Here is an 18,534-nt window from a genome sequence, read left to right on the forward strand (position 1 = left end):
AGGGAGAGAGAGATACTCGGCTAAGGCACTACTCGCTCGAGTAATGTGCCTTAGCGAGTATACTCGCTCATCTCTAGTCCTAGCACTTACAGATACCAGGCTATGTGGTCTAATTAAAATGACCTAGGTAAGATCGGTTTCCTACCATTTTCGCAGACACCTCTCTCTGGGCCAAACAATAAAACTAGGGAAAGTAGGATACCAAATTATATAGTCTAATTAAAAGGACAGAGGGCAGATGGGTTACAGGGAGTCTGTAACAAAGTCTTTGTGCTATTCACATCCATGCATGCTGCCGGCTATTTCTTTTATTGGGTTACAGGGAGTCCGTGACATAAGTGGAAGTAGGCATTACTCCACAGATGCAAATGCTACAAAAAGCATAAAGTCAGCACTTCCCAAATAGGTTAAATGTGTAGGTGCATTTAAACCGCAGCTGCGAATATACAGTACAAGCAGAAACACATGACAACAGCACTCATATGCATGCACCTATATATTTAAGCTATTTGGGAAGTCAGGGATTTATTAGTGTTACGACCCATCCATAAGCATGGTCATGGCATGATGGGTGCTCCAATATACTTTAAACAGAAAATAAGTTTAGCAAGGCATGTTAATAAACTAACAACAAGGGTTTATTATCTTCCTCTATTTCGCACCTATAACTAACCACAACGCAGTTCAACAATTCACCAGGAACTTTCTAGACCAGGTACTACAGAGAATTGCTTACCTCTTCAAGTTTTCTAAGTTTTTCAATAAACTGCGTCTTTACTTCAGTTGTATTCTGGTTGTCCTGTTTGGCAGACAAAATCTTGTACAGTGCAGAGATAACCTGAAGTCAGACATACAGAACTGCATTACTTGTCTTGTTAGAGAGTATAAACTGTACCATTTAACACTATTCTACTACCCAATGTGTTGGGTAATGGGACACGATTTAATTTTTACTCTTCCTTTAACCCCATCTAGAGTGAGAAGGGTTGTTGATAGCAGATAGATGAATTCCTTAACTTGAAGATTAATTTGTAAGAACTAGAGATGAGCGAACATACTCGGTAAAGCACTACTCGTCCGAGTAATGTGCTTTATCCGAGTACCTCCCCGCTCATCCTGAAACATTCGGGGAGCGCCGCGGAGCGGGGAGCTGCAGGGGAGAGCGGGGAGGAACGGAGGGGAGATCTCTCTCTCCTTCTCTCCCGCCCGCTCTCCCCTGCTCCCCGCCGCAACTCACCTGTCAGCAGCGGCGCTCTCCGAATTTTTCAGGACGAGCGGGGAGGTACTCGGATAAAGCACATTACTCGGACGAGTAGTGCTTTACCGAGCACGTTCGCTCATCTCTAGTATGAACCCTTAAAGGGATTGTCCAGAATTTAAAAAAAATATGTCAGCTTTCTTCTAGAAAGTGCCATGAGTTGATCCTGCTATTGCAGCTCAGCTCCATTGATGCAAATAATGTTAAATTGCAATGTAATACACAACCCATTTACAGGTGTGGCTCTGATTTTGGAAAAAATAATTTTTTTTTAGCCATGTACAACCGCTTTAATGTTCTCCATCTCCAACAGAACTAGCCACATCTCCTACCGTAGAGAAATATTCCAGAAGGATCTTCTGTTGTGCTTTTTCATAGGGATCTGCTGGAGTCAGTTTATTCCCGGGAAAGGCTTCATCCAGGTAATCACAGACAATCGGAGACTCATAGACTATTTTATCATCAGGGGTTTCTAGAGATGGCAGTAATCCCCGAGGACTCTTCTCAAAAAACCATTCCGGCTTGCTCTTTAGATTAATGTTGACCACTTCATGCCTGAACGTAATAAAATAACCTGTTAGTAAAGCGAAATTATACTTCTATATATGCGTAATGGGCATCGTGACATCACAATATGAAAACAGATTAAGGCCTCGGTCAGACGGGAGTTTTTTCGTGTGATTTGTGCATGCGATCTGCGCATATATAGAACCATTGCTTCGCAATGGGATCGGTCACATGGCCGCTTTTTATGCAGATGTCCGATAAATTATAGGACACGAGGAATTGCAAATCGCGCCTATCTGCGTTCTGCGATTCCTTGTGTTCTATATATGCGCTCAATGGGGCCGGCGGCAGTAGCGCCGACCCCATTGAGAACATATACTACAAAGATCGTTCTCCTCTGCCGCAGCTGTAACAGCTGTGGCAGAGAAGAACGATGTTCGCCCATTGAATTCAATGGAGCCAGCAATACAGCCGGCTCCATTGAAAGCAATGGGCTGCCGGCGAGCGCGGGATGAATTTTCGGGAAGGGCTTAAAAATATAAGCCCTTCCCTGAAAATCATCCTAAAATGTGTAAAAATAAAAAAAATATATATACTCACCTTGTCCCTGCAGCCGGCCGGCAGTTTTCCTGAACTGCTCTGTGTAGTATTCAGCAGGTGGGGATTTAAAATCCCCGCCTGCTGAATGGGCTGCCTCTGATTGGTCACAGCCCTCACCAATCAGAGGCAGCTCTCACTCACCCATTCATGAATTCAAGAATGGGTGAGTGAGTGCTGCCTCTGATTGGCTCAGCGCAAGGACCAATCAGGGGCAGCTCTCAGTTATTGAATGACAGCTGTATTGCCGGCTCCATTGAATTTCAATGGGCTGGACAGCACTCCGTTGATCAAGCCCATTTCGCCGAAAACGCTGCTAGCTGCAGATTTTTCGGCGAATCGTCGGTCCAGGTCACGCGATTTGCGGATGCGCAAACTGTCATGTGATCCGCAAATCGCGGCAAAAAACGTTCGTCTGACCGAGGCCTAAGAAAGAAGAGGAACAACTCCTGGGCATTAATGCAGTCTCTAAGTGCCCCCCCCCTCCCCACGATTATATATTGTTTATAGTACAGCAAATGGGATCTTCTTGGCTCCCTCATAAGCCCTATAGTTATATCCTGTGAGAACACAACACATTAATCTCTACATTTCTTATGAATTCATTATTCACCAGCATCTTGAAAAAAAAACAGATTAAAATTGCAAGAACTTTATAGAAATAAGCAAAGCTGAAGGATATGTGTATCTTCGTATCTCTGGAAGTGGTATAAAGTTATATGCCTACTTGATTTCTTTGGCAGCCAAGACAAGCCGTGCTCTTTGGGAAAAGGGGCAGAACCTCATGCTGTAAAGTCGAATTAGCCCTTCAGGTACCGGTCCTGGGGAAGGGCTGCCTAAAAAGAATATATTACTACAGTGTACAGATAATGGTAAGGTAGATGGTGCAACTTTTACAGAGTACAACAAATGAGAATTGGTCTTGCTGTGGAGAATACCAACCACCATAACTTGCACACTGTGCTCCAATGGACCTGCTGCTTTTCCAATACCAAAGTTGGGTCTCAGACCTGTTCTGGCCTCTCCACTTTCAAAGTCTCCACCACCAGGGGGCCACCTCAGCCTCTGCCCCAAGGCCTGACTTTGGGAGTCCTTTCAGCAGTCACAGTTAAGACTACATCCTTTACTACAGACCTTCTAGTAGTAGGTGCAACACCGCCAGCCCTGTTGGGTTCCTGAGCAGTTGGAACTTCAGTTTTGACACATTTCTCCACCTCCAAACCACCATTGTAACATCTTCAGCTGAGATTTAATCTTGTTGACTATGCCAACATATAATGAATGAAGTAGGCATGGTTCAGCTCACTTCCTGCTTTGTAGAGCTTGCATTACTAAAACAGAGAAGATTGTGATGTAGCCTGGTGGAAGGTTCAGGAACAGATCTCTTTGAGATGCCATTGGCCCAGAACAAAATGTCGCAGAGAGCGTTGACCTCTGTCATTGGCTGCAGCAGCCTGTGATGTCCCGGACACAGGCTGCTGCAGTCTGTAAACACCACATCAGCACAGAGACCCAGAGCTGCCGGCAAGAGACATGTAAGGACTGTGGAGAGGTGAGTATGAGCTGGTTTGTTATTTTATGCTATGGGGAACCTGTTTTTACCATAAAAATATAAGTTGGGCAACCCCTTTAACTCTTTGGGGCAGCTTCATTTACAGGTTGATAAAAAGCCACCAGTGAGGCTTCACAATGTGTGAGGTATAAAACTGGCAAAGGAGCATCCTCGAAATTGGTCACAAATGATGATAGAATTGGAGCAACATGGTTCCAGCATACTGAAAACCCACTAAAGATTTTACAATGTGTCACAGCTGTAGTGCTAGTATGAAGGCGATCTGCAGACTGTCAGAGTGCCTGAAAAGTGGCATAAGAGCGGCGTGTACATACCATATAGGTATATCATGTGGCTGCTATAGGGTCTTTTGGACAGAGAGATGCAGACCTGCTTAGTCTCATTTCCTTTGCTATTGGGTCACGAGGACCTGTGCAGGAATCTAGAAGAGCTGCATTGTTAGCAAGCAATGAGCTGAAGAACTGGGCCAAGGGTCATGTATGGAGAGGGTGCAGAAGAGAAACAATACAACATCTTGTTATTCAAAGAGCCCGAACTTGGCACCGTAATGGGGGCTCATTTTGCGTTTCCCACAGCATCCCCCCATTTCCATGTATGGCACATATATAAAGTAAAAGAAACTATATGGAGCCTTAAAATATTGTCTTTCTAAGCAGATGATACTGGTGGTTTGAGGAGGTGGATGATATTTCTCATAGCCGTGCAATGCATTTAGCAATGTTAAAGGTTAATACATCATGGTCACATTACAGTTTTTACCCCACGCCGCGCTGTATGGTAATGACTAGCCAAGCATGTGCGATAGAAGCTCCATTAATTTCAATGGGGCTGATGGGAATACCCAAGCGCTCGTTGCTAGGCTATCTCTATAGTCCCATTGAAAGTGAATGAAGCGTTAGTGCGCTTGCATGACCATCTCTTCATTCAGTCTCCTCCTCACTGTGGGTGGTGCAGTAACCCCTCAGTGAGAAAGAGGGGGGCATGGGATCCATAGTCTCGAGTTCAGCAAGTTACCCACTATCCTCTGGATAGGGAATACTTAGTAGTCTTGGTGCAACTCCTTTACATTTTCTCTTCACGCTTGTGTTCATATTCATATAAGCTGAGAGGTTTCACGAGTGAGGCCGGGCTCATATGACCGTAAGTAGTTGCGCGCTGTGCGTGAGAGACACATGCATGAGCATGCAGCAAGTATGCAATTACATGTGTACTTGCTGTGTGATACCAATCCTGATAGATTATCTTGTTGTAATACATGCATAAAAAACACAAGTGTGAGTAGCCCAATAGACCCAATAGAAATCAATGGGATATTGGCATCACATGTTGTGGGTGCAACGCACAATGACAATACGCCTGTGTGAGACTGGCCTAAGTCACAAGCATGACTCCAATGAGATGTCCCTCCATATGACAGGCAGCCATACCAAACCACAAAACACTATGTACATACTGTGCACAGCGCTGCATTCATTCTGATACATTCAGCCCTTTAAAAAGTATCATTATATGTAGCAACTGCAAACATAAACAAAAAGTATCAACTAGAATGCCCCCAAATTCCACTATTCACTACAGGCATGTGAATATATGCACTATACATGTGTGTGTGTTTAGTAATCTGTTCATCTATTATATGATGAAAGCTCAGATCCCCAACATGTTACTTAATATTCTCACACTTACCTTTAGCCAAACTCCTCTGTGATCCGCTCATTGCTGCAGACTGTCTGTCACTGGAGATCCCAGTATAAGAAGCAGAGAGTTCATATATGAATATTAGTATATAGAGTGCAGCATCAACTCTCTGTATATTAAGGCTTGACATTCCAGAAGGAAGCCTGTGTATTAGAGAGTTGCCCTTCCTGCAGTCCATATACAGTATATGTGTCTATACCAGACCCCTCCCCGCTAATAATCAACCAGAAACAGACTCAGCTCCTGCAGACGGAGATCTGCTCAATCTGTACACGGATTATTACATAAGGGGCTCAGGCATATAATCACACCTCTATGGTATAACGGGCAATGACACTGCAAAAACCTTTGCCCAAATGTAAAGCAATATTAATGTACCCACATTCTGTACACTTCTGCACAATCTATAGATAAGTATATGGAGGTGATGTAATTAATAATAATAATATAATAATCCTTATTTATATAATGCCAACATATTCCACAGTGCTTACAAAACAGGGGGAACAGGAACAAAACCACAGTTACATGTAGCAATCAATTGATGTAGACAGTAAGGGTTAGGGTCCTGCTCCAACTAGCTTACATACTACAAATAATGGGGTGATACAGAGGGTAAAGGGGCTGGAGATGTGCGCGGTATGGCGGGTGGAGAGTGTGGGATGCTATACACATAAACAATGGTCAGACTTAGGCAGTGTGGTGGCTGAATCGGTATGACTGCAGGGGGTGGTTGATTACGGCTAGCAGGGATTGTACTCAGAAGGACGGGAGCATGTTATCAGGTAGAGTACAGAGGGGTTTAGTTTAGGGGGTATGCCTCCCTGAAGAGGTGCATTTTAGAGCACGCCAAAAGTTTTGTGTGTCAGGGATTGCTCGGATAGCTTGGGGTAGTGCGATCCAGAGGACTGGTGCTGCTCTGGAGAAATCTTGGAGGCGGGAATGAGAGGTTTGTGTTAAAGGGGTGCTTAATCTGATTTCGTTGGCAGAGAGGAGGGCAGGGGCTGGGTGGTAAATTAAGATGAGGGAAGCAATGTAGGGGGGTGCAGTTCTGTGGAGAGCTTTGTTGATAAAGGTAATGAGTTTGAATTGAATTCTGTATTTGATGGGCACAGGGCAGAGACATCCGAGTAGCGGCTGGACATGAAGATGAGCCTGGCTGTTGCATTCAGGATGGATTGGAGAGAGTAGAGTCTGGTGCAGGGGAGGCCGATCAGCAGCAAGTTGCAATAATCGAGCAGAGAGTGGATGAGGGCAACAGTGAGTGTTTTTAGCGTGTCCATGGTGAGAGAAGGGCACATTTTTGCAATGTTCTTGAGGTGCAGCTGACACATTCGGGCAAGGGATTGGATGTAGAGGGTAAAGGAGAGATCAGATATAAGGAAAGGTCAAATATAACCCCAAGGTAGTGGGCGTGCTGGGAGTTATGGTCGTGCCGCACACCGAGATGGAGATGTCAGGATGAGGACCGTTAGGAGAGGGCAGAACCAAAGTAGGTCAGCTTTTGAGAGGTTCAGTTTTAGGTAGAGAGAGGAAATAGTGTTAGAGACAGCGGACAGACAATTGGTGGCGTTCTGAGGGAACAGTGCTGTGATGCCACGGGAAGAGGTGTATAACTGGGTGTGATCAGCGTAGAGATGGTACTAAAAGCCAAATCTCCTGATGGTCTGTCCAATAGGGGTCATCTGTGTAGATGGAGAAAAGGAGTGGGCCGAGGACCGAGCCCTGGGGAACCCCAACAGCAAGGGCAAGAGGAGGGGAGGTAGAGTCAGCGAAGCAGACTTTGAATGAGCGGTCAGATAGGTAAGAGGAGAACCAGGAGAGAGCAGTCTACTTTAGTCCAATGGAGTGAAGCACACTGAGGAGGAGTTTGTGGTCAACAGTGTCAAATGCTGCAGAAAGGTCGAGGAGGATCAGTCTCCTACATCAGCCTGATGTAGTCTCATTGGCTTCATTCCTCTTTGATGCCTGGGCACTACAAAGAAGTAACACACATTGATTATCTCACTGTCCACACATGGTAGATTGTCGTATCTTATTATTCTTTATGGGTGATAATATTAGCCTATGGAGGATGAATTGAATTACACATATACATACTGTTTTATGAGCTTGCAGTTTTGGAATAGAAAATATCCCCCAAAAATTGTACTGCGATATACCGTGTTTATCACCATGTAGCAACTATCAGCTGTAAGAACTTATACATATCTGAGACATATCTTATGGGGTAACTCTCAGGCTGCAGTTCTATATTTGTGGATACTCTCTGCCAAGAACTACTAATGCAGCCTGTGACATCTATCTATATATTTAAAGGTGAAAGCACTCACTGACTGACTCACTGACTCGCTACTAATTCCCTAACTTCCCGGTGTCGTACAAACATGAAATTTGACAGGACCATTCCTTAGGTCCTAAATAGAAAAAGTATAAGTGTCACATCTGTAGTTATTTCGCCGATGTATACAAGTTCACATGGGCATGTGATCATGTAGACAGCAAATCTCGAATTACACAAATACCGCACCTCAGGAAGCTTACGAAGCCTCACAGAGAGCCACTTTTTACACCCCATGCCTGCCGCTGAGGTCAAGAAATACCCCCAATAAAGTGTTGGGTTTGCAGCAAGCATGGGGGGAGGAGGGATACCCGGTTTTATTGCCCCATGTGCCCATCCCAAGCAGGCCTCCATAATTACCTGTTTTCAGACATACCATACAGTTTGTATTATTACATTTATCTAAGATTTAGGAAATGCCAAAAAGGAAAAGGAGAAAGGGGGGTTTAAAATTACACAATTGCAAAAAAAAATTAAAATCATAATTTCTTCCTTCTGCTTAGATTCATTCAAAAACTGTTGGGTCAAATTATGCAGTAACCCCTAGATAAATTCGTTAAGCAGTCTAGTTTTCAAAATGGGGTCATTTGTGAGAGTTCTCCATTGTTATGGCCACTCAGGAGGTCTACAAGCGTGCGATTTCCATATTTTGGCGCATTTTAATAAATATTCACAAATTTAATTGGTCTATTTTTACCTGATATCTATCTATCTATCTCATATCTATCTATCTCTCTATCTATCTATCTATCTCATATCTATCTCATATCTGTCTATCTATCTATCTCATATCTCATCTAATCTATCTATCTATCTATCTCATATCTGTCTATCTAGCTATCTCATATCTAATCTATCTATCTGATAATCTATCTATCAATCTATTTATCTGTCCCCTATCTATGGTATCTATCTATCTATCTATCTATCTCATATCTGTCTATCCATGGTATCTATGTCATATCTATCTATCTGTCTATCTATCTATTTATCTGTCTCCTATCTATAGTATGTATCTCTATATGTCTATCAATCTATCTATTTATCTGTTTCCTATTAATCTCTTTATCTCTCTCTCTTTCTATCTATGGTATCTATCTATCCATCTTTCTGATATCTATCTATTTATCTGTCTTCTCTCTACTCTATCTGTCTGTCTATCTATCTGTATCCTCTCTATTGTATCTATCTTTCTATCTATCTCATTTCTGTCTATCCATGGCATCTATCTATTTTTGTATTCATCTATCTATCTATTTAGCCTTCTATTTATCTATCTCCTATCTATGGTATCTATCTATCTGCCTCTTTATGAATCTATCTACTTATCTGTTTCCTATTTACCTCTCTATCTCTCTCTTTTTCTATCTATGGTTTCTATCTTTCCAACTTTCTCAAAACTATCTATATCTATTTGTCTCCTCTCTACTCTACTCTATCTATCTATCTATCTATCTATCTATCTATCCTATATCTAACTTTTTATCTATCTATCTAGTTATCTTATATCTATCTATCTATCTATCTATCTATCTATCTATCTATCTATCTATCTATCTATCTACCTATCAGATCTCATATCTGTCTGTCCATGGTATCTATCTTTTTTGTATCTATCTATCCCCTCTCTAGGATATCTATCTATTTCATGTCTGACTATTCTTGTATCTATCTATCTATCTATCTATCTATCTATCTATCTATCTATCTATCTATCTATCTATCCCCTATCTGTCTATCCATGGCATTTATCTATCTTTGCATTCATCTGTCTATCGATCGATCTATCTCTGGTCTCTGTCTATTTAACTTATATCCTTCTATTTATCCTTCTATCTATCAATCTATTTATCTGTCTCCTATTTATGGTATCTATCTATCTACCTGTTTATCAATCTATCTACTTATCTGTTTCCTATGTATCTCTCTCTCTCTCTGTTTTCTATGTATTAATCACAGAGGCAAAAATCTATTCAAGTAGTAAGGCCCTTCACAGTATAGATTAAATAATTAAAACTAAATTTTATTGTTATTCATTAAAATACAACCCATAGGGCACACCAAACAAACATTTGCAGCCCTCTAGGACTATGTGGTGATGTTATTCCCCCATTCTGTGCATGAGTAGGCCACCCTGATTTATATTAATGGAGCAAGATCAATTATTTTCCAACATCCCACTTCTCGGTAAGTTATGCTGATTACTGGTTATTAAGCGATAGGGTAACCTCCCATCACTTTTATCAATTCTTCATAAACGTGGATAGTGGATTTTCTTTTTCAAGAAGAAGTAGATTATATTCTTCATAGATAACTGCCACTATTTTCCCATGGGTGCTACTGATATAGCTTATTGTCTTACCAAACGACAGTTTCTGGACTTCTGAGCTGGAATATGGTTTTCTCCAGCAGGCTTCAGGGTATTCTGCAGCTTCCTAATTGAGTAGAAACAGTATGCGCACACTGACCAAGTTAAACACGAGGTATCAGTCTCATGTCAAAAATGGCTCTCCTGGGAGAAACATCCAGACACGTCCTTTTATTGAAAAGCACAACACCTGCCCTTTATGGGCGTTTAACAGATTACATCAGTAACATATATATATTCTTATTTGCTGGGTTATATAGAATTCCCCGCCTCCCCCTCTCCCCACCTCTCTCAAGTAGGAGCCTTTGTCTTAACAAACAACATGTGGTCAAAACTGAAACTGAAAGTAAGTATCTCTTTGTTTGAAGAAGATTCTGTGTGGGGGATGGGGAAGGACTGGGAAAACACTCAATATTGAGTACAGGTTTACATGTAACCCTATGACTTTTAACTCTTAGAGGCTGCTTGTGCAACTTATATATATTCAGCTAACATTATACCACACATCTTTCACCATGCCATTGTCCAGCAACTACCATGATGAAATTGTGTGGCCATTAACCTCCACAGAGCTAAAAGTCATTACAGTAGCGTAATACATTTGGTTTATACAGATCAATAGACATTTTATACTAATTATCATGTCTACTACACTTCGTGTCTCACTTCATATATATCTTCTGTATTTTGTATCAAACTTCATATATATCTTCTATATACCTTCTATATACATTCAACGCGTTTTCCCGCTAGTTACGCGGTTCATCAGGATGTATATTTATTCCCTTATAGACGGGTTTAGAAAATAAACAGAATATATTTCTAATAGATAGTATTTTCTTAATCCACACATATAGGTTGTTTTGCTCAATCGAACATAAGATGGATCATGCCCAATATTCCACTTAGTCGCTTAAATGTTATTGAGAGTGGTATAATGCCTAATTTAGTATTATGGCTCTTCTCTTTCTTACAGGAGAAGGGGGTTTATATAGTGTAAAGGTGGACCATGGCTAAACTAATTTTGTGTATGACTAATTGGTCTCCAACTGGTCAAACCTACGGGTGCATTCACATGAACGTATATCGGCTCGGTTTTCACGCCGAGCCGATATACGTCCTCCTCATCTGCAGAGGGGGGAGGCTGGAAGAGCCCAGGAGCAGGAACTGAGCTCCCGCCCCCTCTCTGCCTCTTCTCCACCCCTCTGCACTATTTGCAATGAGGAGAGGTGGGGCGGGGGCGGGGCTAATTCACGGCACTTAGCCCCACCTCATCCCGCCTTCTCTCATTGCAAATAGTGCAGAGGGGTGGAGAGGGGGTGGGGAGGAGGCAGAGAGGGGGCGGGAGCTCAGTTCCTGCTCCTGAGCTCTTCCAGCCTCCCCCCCCTGCACATGAGGACAACGTATATCGGTCGGCGTGAAAACCGAGCCGATATACGTTCGTGTGAATGCACCCTACGACATATTTGTGGATTTTATCTCTTAAACCACTCAATTCACCAATATCCCCCATTAATAGGTGTCAGTTTCGCTGGTTTTTGTGTGAGCATCATATTAATTTGTTGCTGTAGTGTAACCTTGTTCGTATGGATTCCTCAGAGGGGATAATATGCAATAGGAGGTATCAATAAGTTTCACTATGCCTATTGCAGAAGTAGTTTTTTAATAAAATAATATCCCTGCCCTAAGATGTTGAAATCAGGAAATCTTCAACAGAGTGGTTCATGTAACCAGAGAATAATGCCACCTGGCAGGATGGTGAATAATATTCCCCTCAAAGGTAGTTGCAAGAGGATGTTCTGTGTGAATTCTTAGCGTATATCTTGAATTGACTGGCTTTATGATGCAAGTCCCTACATTGAGGTAAAGCACAATCTCAGATAACTATGGCTAAATGTATGAGGCTACATAATTCACACAGAGTATATATGCTTATATATACTCTAGCCTACCACCAAGGCTATTAGCTACCGGCTTTTTCTTTAACCTTCTATCTGTTTGCTTATGGGGGGAACCTTTGCTGGAAAAGGGGGCAATATGTTTTATACAGCCAGCAAAATCTAGTACTGTTTAGTAAAGTGTGAATTATGTAGCCTCATACAAACCGTTTGTTTCTATTCCTTCTAGTTTCCGGTTTTTGGAAAGTGAAATAGTGCAGTCTGCTGCAAATTGTAGAGATGACCGGACTTAGATTATGCCAGCAATATTTTTATTGAAACCAGCCTGGTTTAGTAAATCCTTGCAGCCCTGTAAAGTAACAATTCTATTCTGCTCTTAGAACTCTACAGGCTGCAAAATGTAACCTTGTAATAATCATCAGCTGGAGTCACAACACAGAGCTGCTATGGAGCTGAGAACTGTAAGCCTGAGAGTCCCCGACCTCCTTCACCTGTATTGGGGCTCTCTCACACCAGCGCTTTCCGTGTGCGTATCTGTCTGTCTATCTATGTATGTATCTATCTATCTCACTTCTGTCAATGCATGGTATCTATCTTATATCTATCTATCTTTCTATCTCCTACCTATCTATCTATATCTATATTAATGATTCAGGTTATAGAATGGGGTCTATAAATTACTAAGTGGCCCACTGAAACTTTGTTGCCCAAAGGCCCATGTAAACATAGAGCCTGCCCTGACAAAAGGTCTGGTTCACTCCTTCCTTGTGCACTCATGCTGCAAGAGTCCAGTACAAGTCCATCCATTTTTAAAATGTTTTTATTGGGTAGAGAGTTATGGAGGTGGGGGGGCAGGAGGAAGATGGGGAATGTAGCCATGCACGGCAATGAATGGATTAACATTTTGTTCAATGCTGTTTCTCTGTCACAACTGCTTCTTGCCTCTCAAATGTGATTTCTAATGAGGGAGGGTGGGGGGGAGGAAGAGGTTTAGGAGGGTGATAGAACAATAGGGGAGTGGAGGGGATTAGGGAGAGGGTTGTGGGGCATATCCCTATCTATCTATTTCATATCCCTATCTATCTATCTATCTATCTATCTATCTATCTATCTATCTATCTCATGTCCCTATCTATCTCATATCTTTCTCATATCCCTATCTATATCATATCCCTATCTATCTCATATCTTTCTCATATACCTATCTATGTCATATCTTTCTCATGTCCCTATCTATCTCCTATCTTTCTCATATCCCTATCTATCTCATATCTTTCTCATATCCCTATCTATCTCATATCTTTCTCATGTCCCTATCTATCTCCTATCTTTCTCATATCCCTATCTATCTCATATCTTTCTCATATCCCTATCTATCTCATATCTTTCTCATATCCCTATCTATCTAATATCCCTATCTATCTCATATCTTTCTCATTTCCCTATCTATCTATCTGTCTATCTATCTATCTATCTATCTATCTATCTATCTATCTATCTATCTCATATTTTTCTCATATTCCTATCTATCTCATATCTTTCTCATTTCCCAAACTATCTCATATCTTTCTCATATCCCTATCTATCTTTATAAAAATGGCTATAGACATTAAACACTGGTATTTGGGTATGGAGATGAGGGAGTGGAAGCAATTGGGGAAGGGAAAGATTTATTGGGTGGAAGAGGGGATAGGATTATGTGGGTGGGGTGAAGGAGGGGAGGAGGATAAGGGGAGGCAGGACATTTTAGCTGTTTTCTGATGTTCCATAGGCCCAGCAGCAAAACAGTTGTCTGAAGGCCCTAAATAAAGAAGAAAACAAGTGTGAGTCACTGGGGAATACTGGAAGATGGAGGGTCAGGGGTGAGGTCTAATGGGGCAGAAACCAAACATTCAGGGTCAGAGAAGTGGTGATATATATATATATATATAAATAAATATATAAACACACACATATATATATATATATATATATATATATATATATATATAATATGTATATAAGGTTTCAACTCCAGGTAACTCCATTGTCCTTCTTTACATGGACTAAGACATGTAAATGAATGAATTTATCTTGAATTCACCTGCTAAATCTTTTCCATATGCCAGATGTTTTGCTGATTTTGCTGTTGGAGAAAAATATACATAATGAGAAACCAAATGTCCAAGAGCAAAACTAAGCCATTATATTCGGTAGCATCCATGATTGACCATGAACTACTGATGTCATGTGTTGTAATGATTGAATGATAGTTTATTCTATAGTATTTCCCCATCATGTCCGCCCTTTATCTCTGAAGGGTGATTTCTGATGAGGGAGTGTGGGGGGATGTCCAGGAGGATGAGCCTAGATATTGGGGTAGCAGTCACTGCTGTGTGGTCCTACAATGAGATCCATCATGCATCCCACCTCATCCTCCTCATCATCACCTTCCAATTCTTCATTCTCCTCTATGTTTATCTCATCCGTATCTTTCTCCATCCTATTACAGACTGTTATCAATCATCAATTACCCATCTGTAATGTAGTGTAATATGTGGTGTCTAAAGCTCCATTTTTACATGGGCTGACAGTCTGTGAAGCGACTGCACAAGCGCTGGCATCACTGCTAAGGTCACTAGTGCTCATGCAGTGCTTTCACACTAAAAGACTTGCCGTCCACTCATAGGCTTCTTGTTTGCTTCTTGTTCGGCACTTCTTACACATAACATATATATTACAATTATAAATATCTTTAATGCAGTGTAATATATGATGTACCTAAACAATAAGCACACTGTAGGTGATTCGGTACTTACGCATAGATGTTAGCGGCCTCGATGGACTCACTGCCAAGTCCGGTCACAGTGATTAGTCCGGTGGAGTCCTCATCTTCCTCTCTGTGGAGCAACATATCGCATATATAGAAATTTAGTTCTGGCAGCTAATGTGACTGGAGAATAATATATATTATATGGAAGTATAAAAATGAAAACCCATAGGTGGTCGAGTTAGCCCTTTAAGAACCCTATCTTTTTTAGGCTTTAAGGATGCAACAATGTTTTATATTTTTCAATCTCCACATTCTAATAACTATAATTTTGTGATCTTGCTATCAGCGGCACCATATGAGGGCAGAGCTTGGTGGAATAATATAATTATTTTTCTGTGCACCATTTTGGGGTAATTTTTTTAGAAAGAGAAATAACAGAAGAAACAGCAATTGCAAAAACGGTAGAGAAATGGGATGATTATACTGGAAGATAATTACTCGTAATAGGTGTAGTCGCTCCAGTCTGCATTCTGATGCCACCTGTGGAATAAGGAAAAGAAGAAAGAATTGTAGATATGACAATTACAGGTTATAAAATGGTCAGAAACATGATATTTCTATACAAAAATCTAGAACAGACAAAACAAGCAATTTCCTGCAATAACCAATCAGATTGCAGCTGAGAATTTCTGCTGATTATATGAAGGGTTACTTTGCATTATTTGGCCTGTCATGGACGGACACAGATATCGGATTCTCTTCAACTCTAATAGAGTAATGCGGATGAGTCACCTGATAATAGGGCCTGCTGGGGGGTCAGGACATTTGTATTAGCTTTCCTTCTACATTCCCACTATTACTATAGTGTTATATATCGCCCCTTGTCCCTGAGGTCTAGTCTCCTGATGAGTGTGGGTGTCATGTCTGTGAGGGCTAGCCCCAGATATTGGGGTAACAGTCACTATCATGGAGGTCCTGCAGTCAGATACTTACATGCTCTGCACGAAGAATGCACGTTCTTCATGTTCATCCATAAACTGCGGGAATTCCTCCCTGATTCTAACAGAGAACAAAGCAGATGGTGACAATCTACGACATTGTCTCTCTGGTTGGATTCAACCTTGTAACATTTGTTTTCATGATATCCTTCCAACTATCTAAATATCATCAGGGGTCATATAAAAGGATACTTACATCTCAACTGGGTATAGATGCCCATATACTGCCATCGTACAATGCTCGGTATTTCTCTAAATGACTCTCTACACTATTAAAGAGTAAATAGGTTAGTGAGACTCTAGGTGTCTGGGACAGTCATTATTATATATAGGACCGGACATTATACATAATACTATTATATACTCATTTATTATGGGCTCTTATCATTGTCACAGATGGTAGCGTATATCGGCCAATCAGGAAAACGGCAGCTGATATACGCTCATGGGAAAGAAGTCTTATAGAGCGAGGTTTAGCAGAAAATCCGCATCGCAATCCACAATCTGGCCTATTTATTGCACTTCAGCCCCTTGAATTCCGTCCATTTGAAGGGGTGAAATCTGCTGCAGATCTCCGGTAAAATCTGCACCAAAGAATGGATTTTGATGTAGATTATGATGTGGATTTTCTGGCGTGGAAAATTGGCACAAAATCTGCCGCGCTCGAATGCAACCTAAGGGCTCAGTCACACACACACATTTTACCGCAAGGTAAAAGTGGGGCTTCTCAGATCTGCCTTTGAACACAGCGTTGTATTGGCGAGATTTTCAAGTGCTGTCTGTCCTATCTTTCAACGTTTTCATATATTTGTTTTTTTTAATGAAATCACTTTTAATTCAAAAGATTTTCATTTTCCAGAGCAATTACAAACATATTCTTGTATTTTCGTATTCATATAATAATATATATTCAATTTTGCTCTTTCAGTTGAAATAAAGTAACGACATCAACAAGACTTTATGGAAGTCCACAACTGCTGATTTATAGTAATTCCTGTTGGTTACAAGATTAATTTTAGATACGATCCCATTATACGCGCAGGAAATTGTCCTAATTAAAGAGAAGGAAACAAAAAGGGATCTTCGTGAGAACTGTGAGGTTCATCACAGATCAACCTTGATATAAGAATGAGAGTCAAGTGTCATGAAAGCATTTAGTTTATTTTGTTGGTAGTCTTAGTTATCACGTGAGGTGTATGATAAGTGTCTTTTCCAGGGTATCCATATTTTGAGAAATGCAGTGTGTGACAAACTAGAGCAGCTAAGTAACTCTTCAAATATGTAGATTTGGTTTAACTTATTTTTTCACATCTTTTACCCCTTCCCTCCATATGACGTAAGAGTACATCATGGCAGCGGGGTACTTCCCGAAACTGGACACGTGGATACGTCATGTGGATAGTGCGAGATCATAAGAGATCTCACGCTATCCAGCAGCGGGAGTCGGCTGTCACTGATAGGCGGCCTCCCGCTGTTAAACCCTTCCCTGCCGCGATCTATGTGGATCACGGCACATGAAGGGTTCGCAGAGGGATCGCGCTCCCTCTGTGATGTTATAGGGCTCTCGTGATATAATTGCAGATGTAAATGGCTGTTGGCCCGTGTAGAAGGGCCAAAAGATGTTAATGACCTATCCTCAGGACAGGCCATCATCATCAGATCAGTGGGGTCTGTGCTCTGGATCCCCACCAATCAGCTGTTTGAAGTGACTGCAGCGCTTGATTAAGCACCAGGACACTTCAGTACATTTCAGACACAGCGCCATACATTGTATAGTGCAGTAATGGTGAACCTTTTAGAGAACGAGAGCCATAACTGCAACCCAAAACCCATTTATTTATTGCAAAGTGTCAACATACCAGGAGGCAGGGCTTATCAGGACATATGATATTTTCCCCTCGTCATTCTAAAAAGGAAAAGGGCAGCTTCACAGTAAGACAGTGTGCAGATTTTGACTGCTTTTTGGATGCGGAAATGCTGCAGAATTTCCTCAGCAGAAATTTCTGTTGCAAATTCTGCAGCATGTCCGCATCCAAAAAGCAGTCAAAATCTGCACCGTCTTTTTTGAAATAGCCCTGCCCATTTCCGTCACATGTAAACATACCCCAGCTATAATAGTGGCATCCCCCAGAGCGGCCCCAGCAGTAATAGTGGCATTCCCCAGAGCGGCCCCCCACGGTAATAGTGACATCCCCCCTCCCGCCCCTCCCGCCCGCTAATAGTGACATCCCCCAGAGCGGTCCCTAGTATAGTAGTGACATCCCCTAGAGCAGTCCCTAGTATAATAGTGACATCCCCCAAAGTGGCCCCAGTGGTAATAGTGACATCCCACTGCGGCCCCCGTGGTAATAGTGACCCCCCCCCCCCCCCCACAGCAATCCCTAGTATAATAGTGAACCCCCCCACAGCGGCCCCCAGTATAATAATGAGACCCCACAGCGGGCGCCAGTTTAATAGTGACATTCTTAAGCAGCCTCCAGTATAATAGTGACATCCCACAGCGGCCCCCAGTAGTAATTGTGCCCTCCACAGCGGCCCCCAGTA

At 41.8% G+C, this 18,534-nt stretch overlaps 1 protein-coding gene across 2 annotated transcripts in view; it reads right to left on the minus strand.

Moving 5' to 3' along the window:
• Positions 1 to 5,874, minus strand: part of LOC136626190 (glutathione S-transferase omega-1-like) — a 32,032-nt gene extending 26,158 nt beyond the window's left edge. Inside the window, exons 1-4 of one of the 2 annotated variants that reach the window (XM_066601019.1) lie at positions 5,622 to 5,874; positions 3,090 to 3,198; positions 1,591 to 1,813; positions 737 to 838 (exon numbers count right to left, since the gene is read on the minus strand). In XM_066601019.1, coding sequence (XP_066457116.1) covers positions 737 to 838; positions 1,591 to 1,813; positions 3,090 to 3,198; positions 5,622 to 5,811 — 624 coding nt within the window. In that variant the 5' untranslated portion in view covers positions 5,812 to 5,874. The remainder of the gene's footprint in view (positions 1 to 736; positions 839 to 1,590; positions 1,814 to 3,089; positions 3,199 to 5,621) is intronic. The other variant, XM_066601018.1, reaches the window with a different exon arrangement.
• Positions 5,875 to 18,534: the final 12,660 nt, after the last annotated feature.

Source organism: Eleutherodactylus coqui, chromosome 4 (genome assembly GCF_035609145.1).
Source record: "Eleutherodactylus coqui strain aEleCoq1 chromosome 4, aEleCoq1.hap1, whole genome shotgun sequence".
Lineage (NCBI taxonomy): Eukaryota > Metazoa > Chordata > Amphibia > Anura > Eleutherodactylidae > Eleutherodactylus > Eleutherodactylus coqui.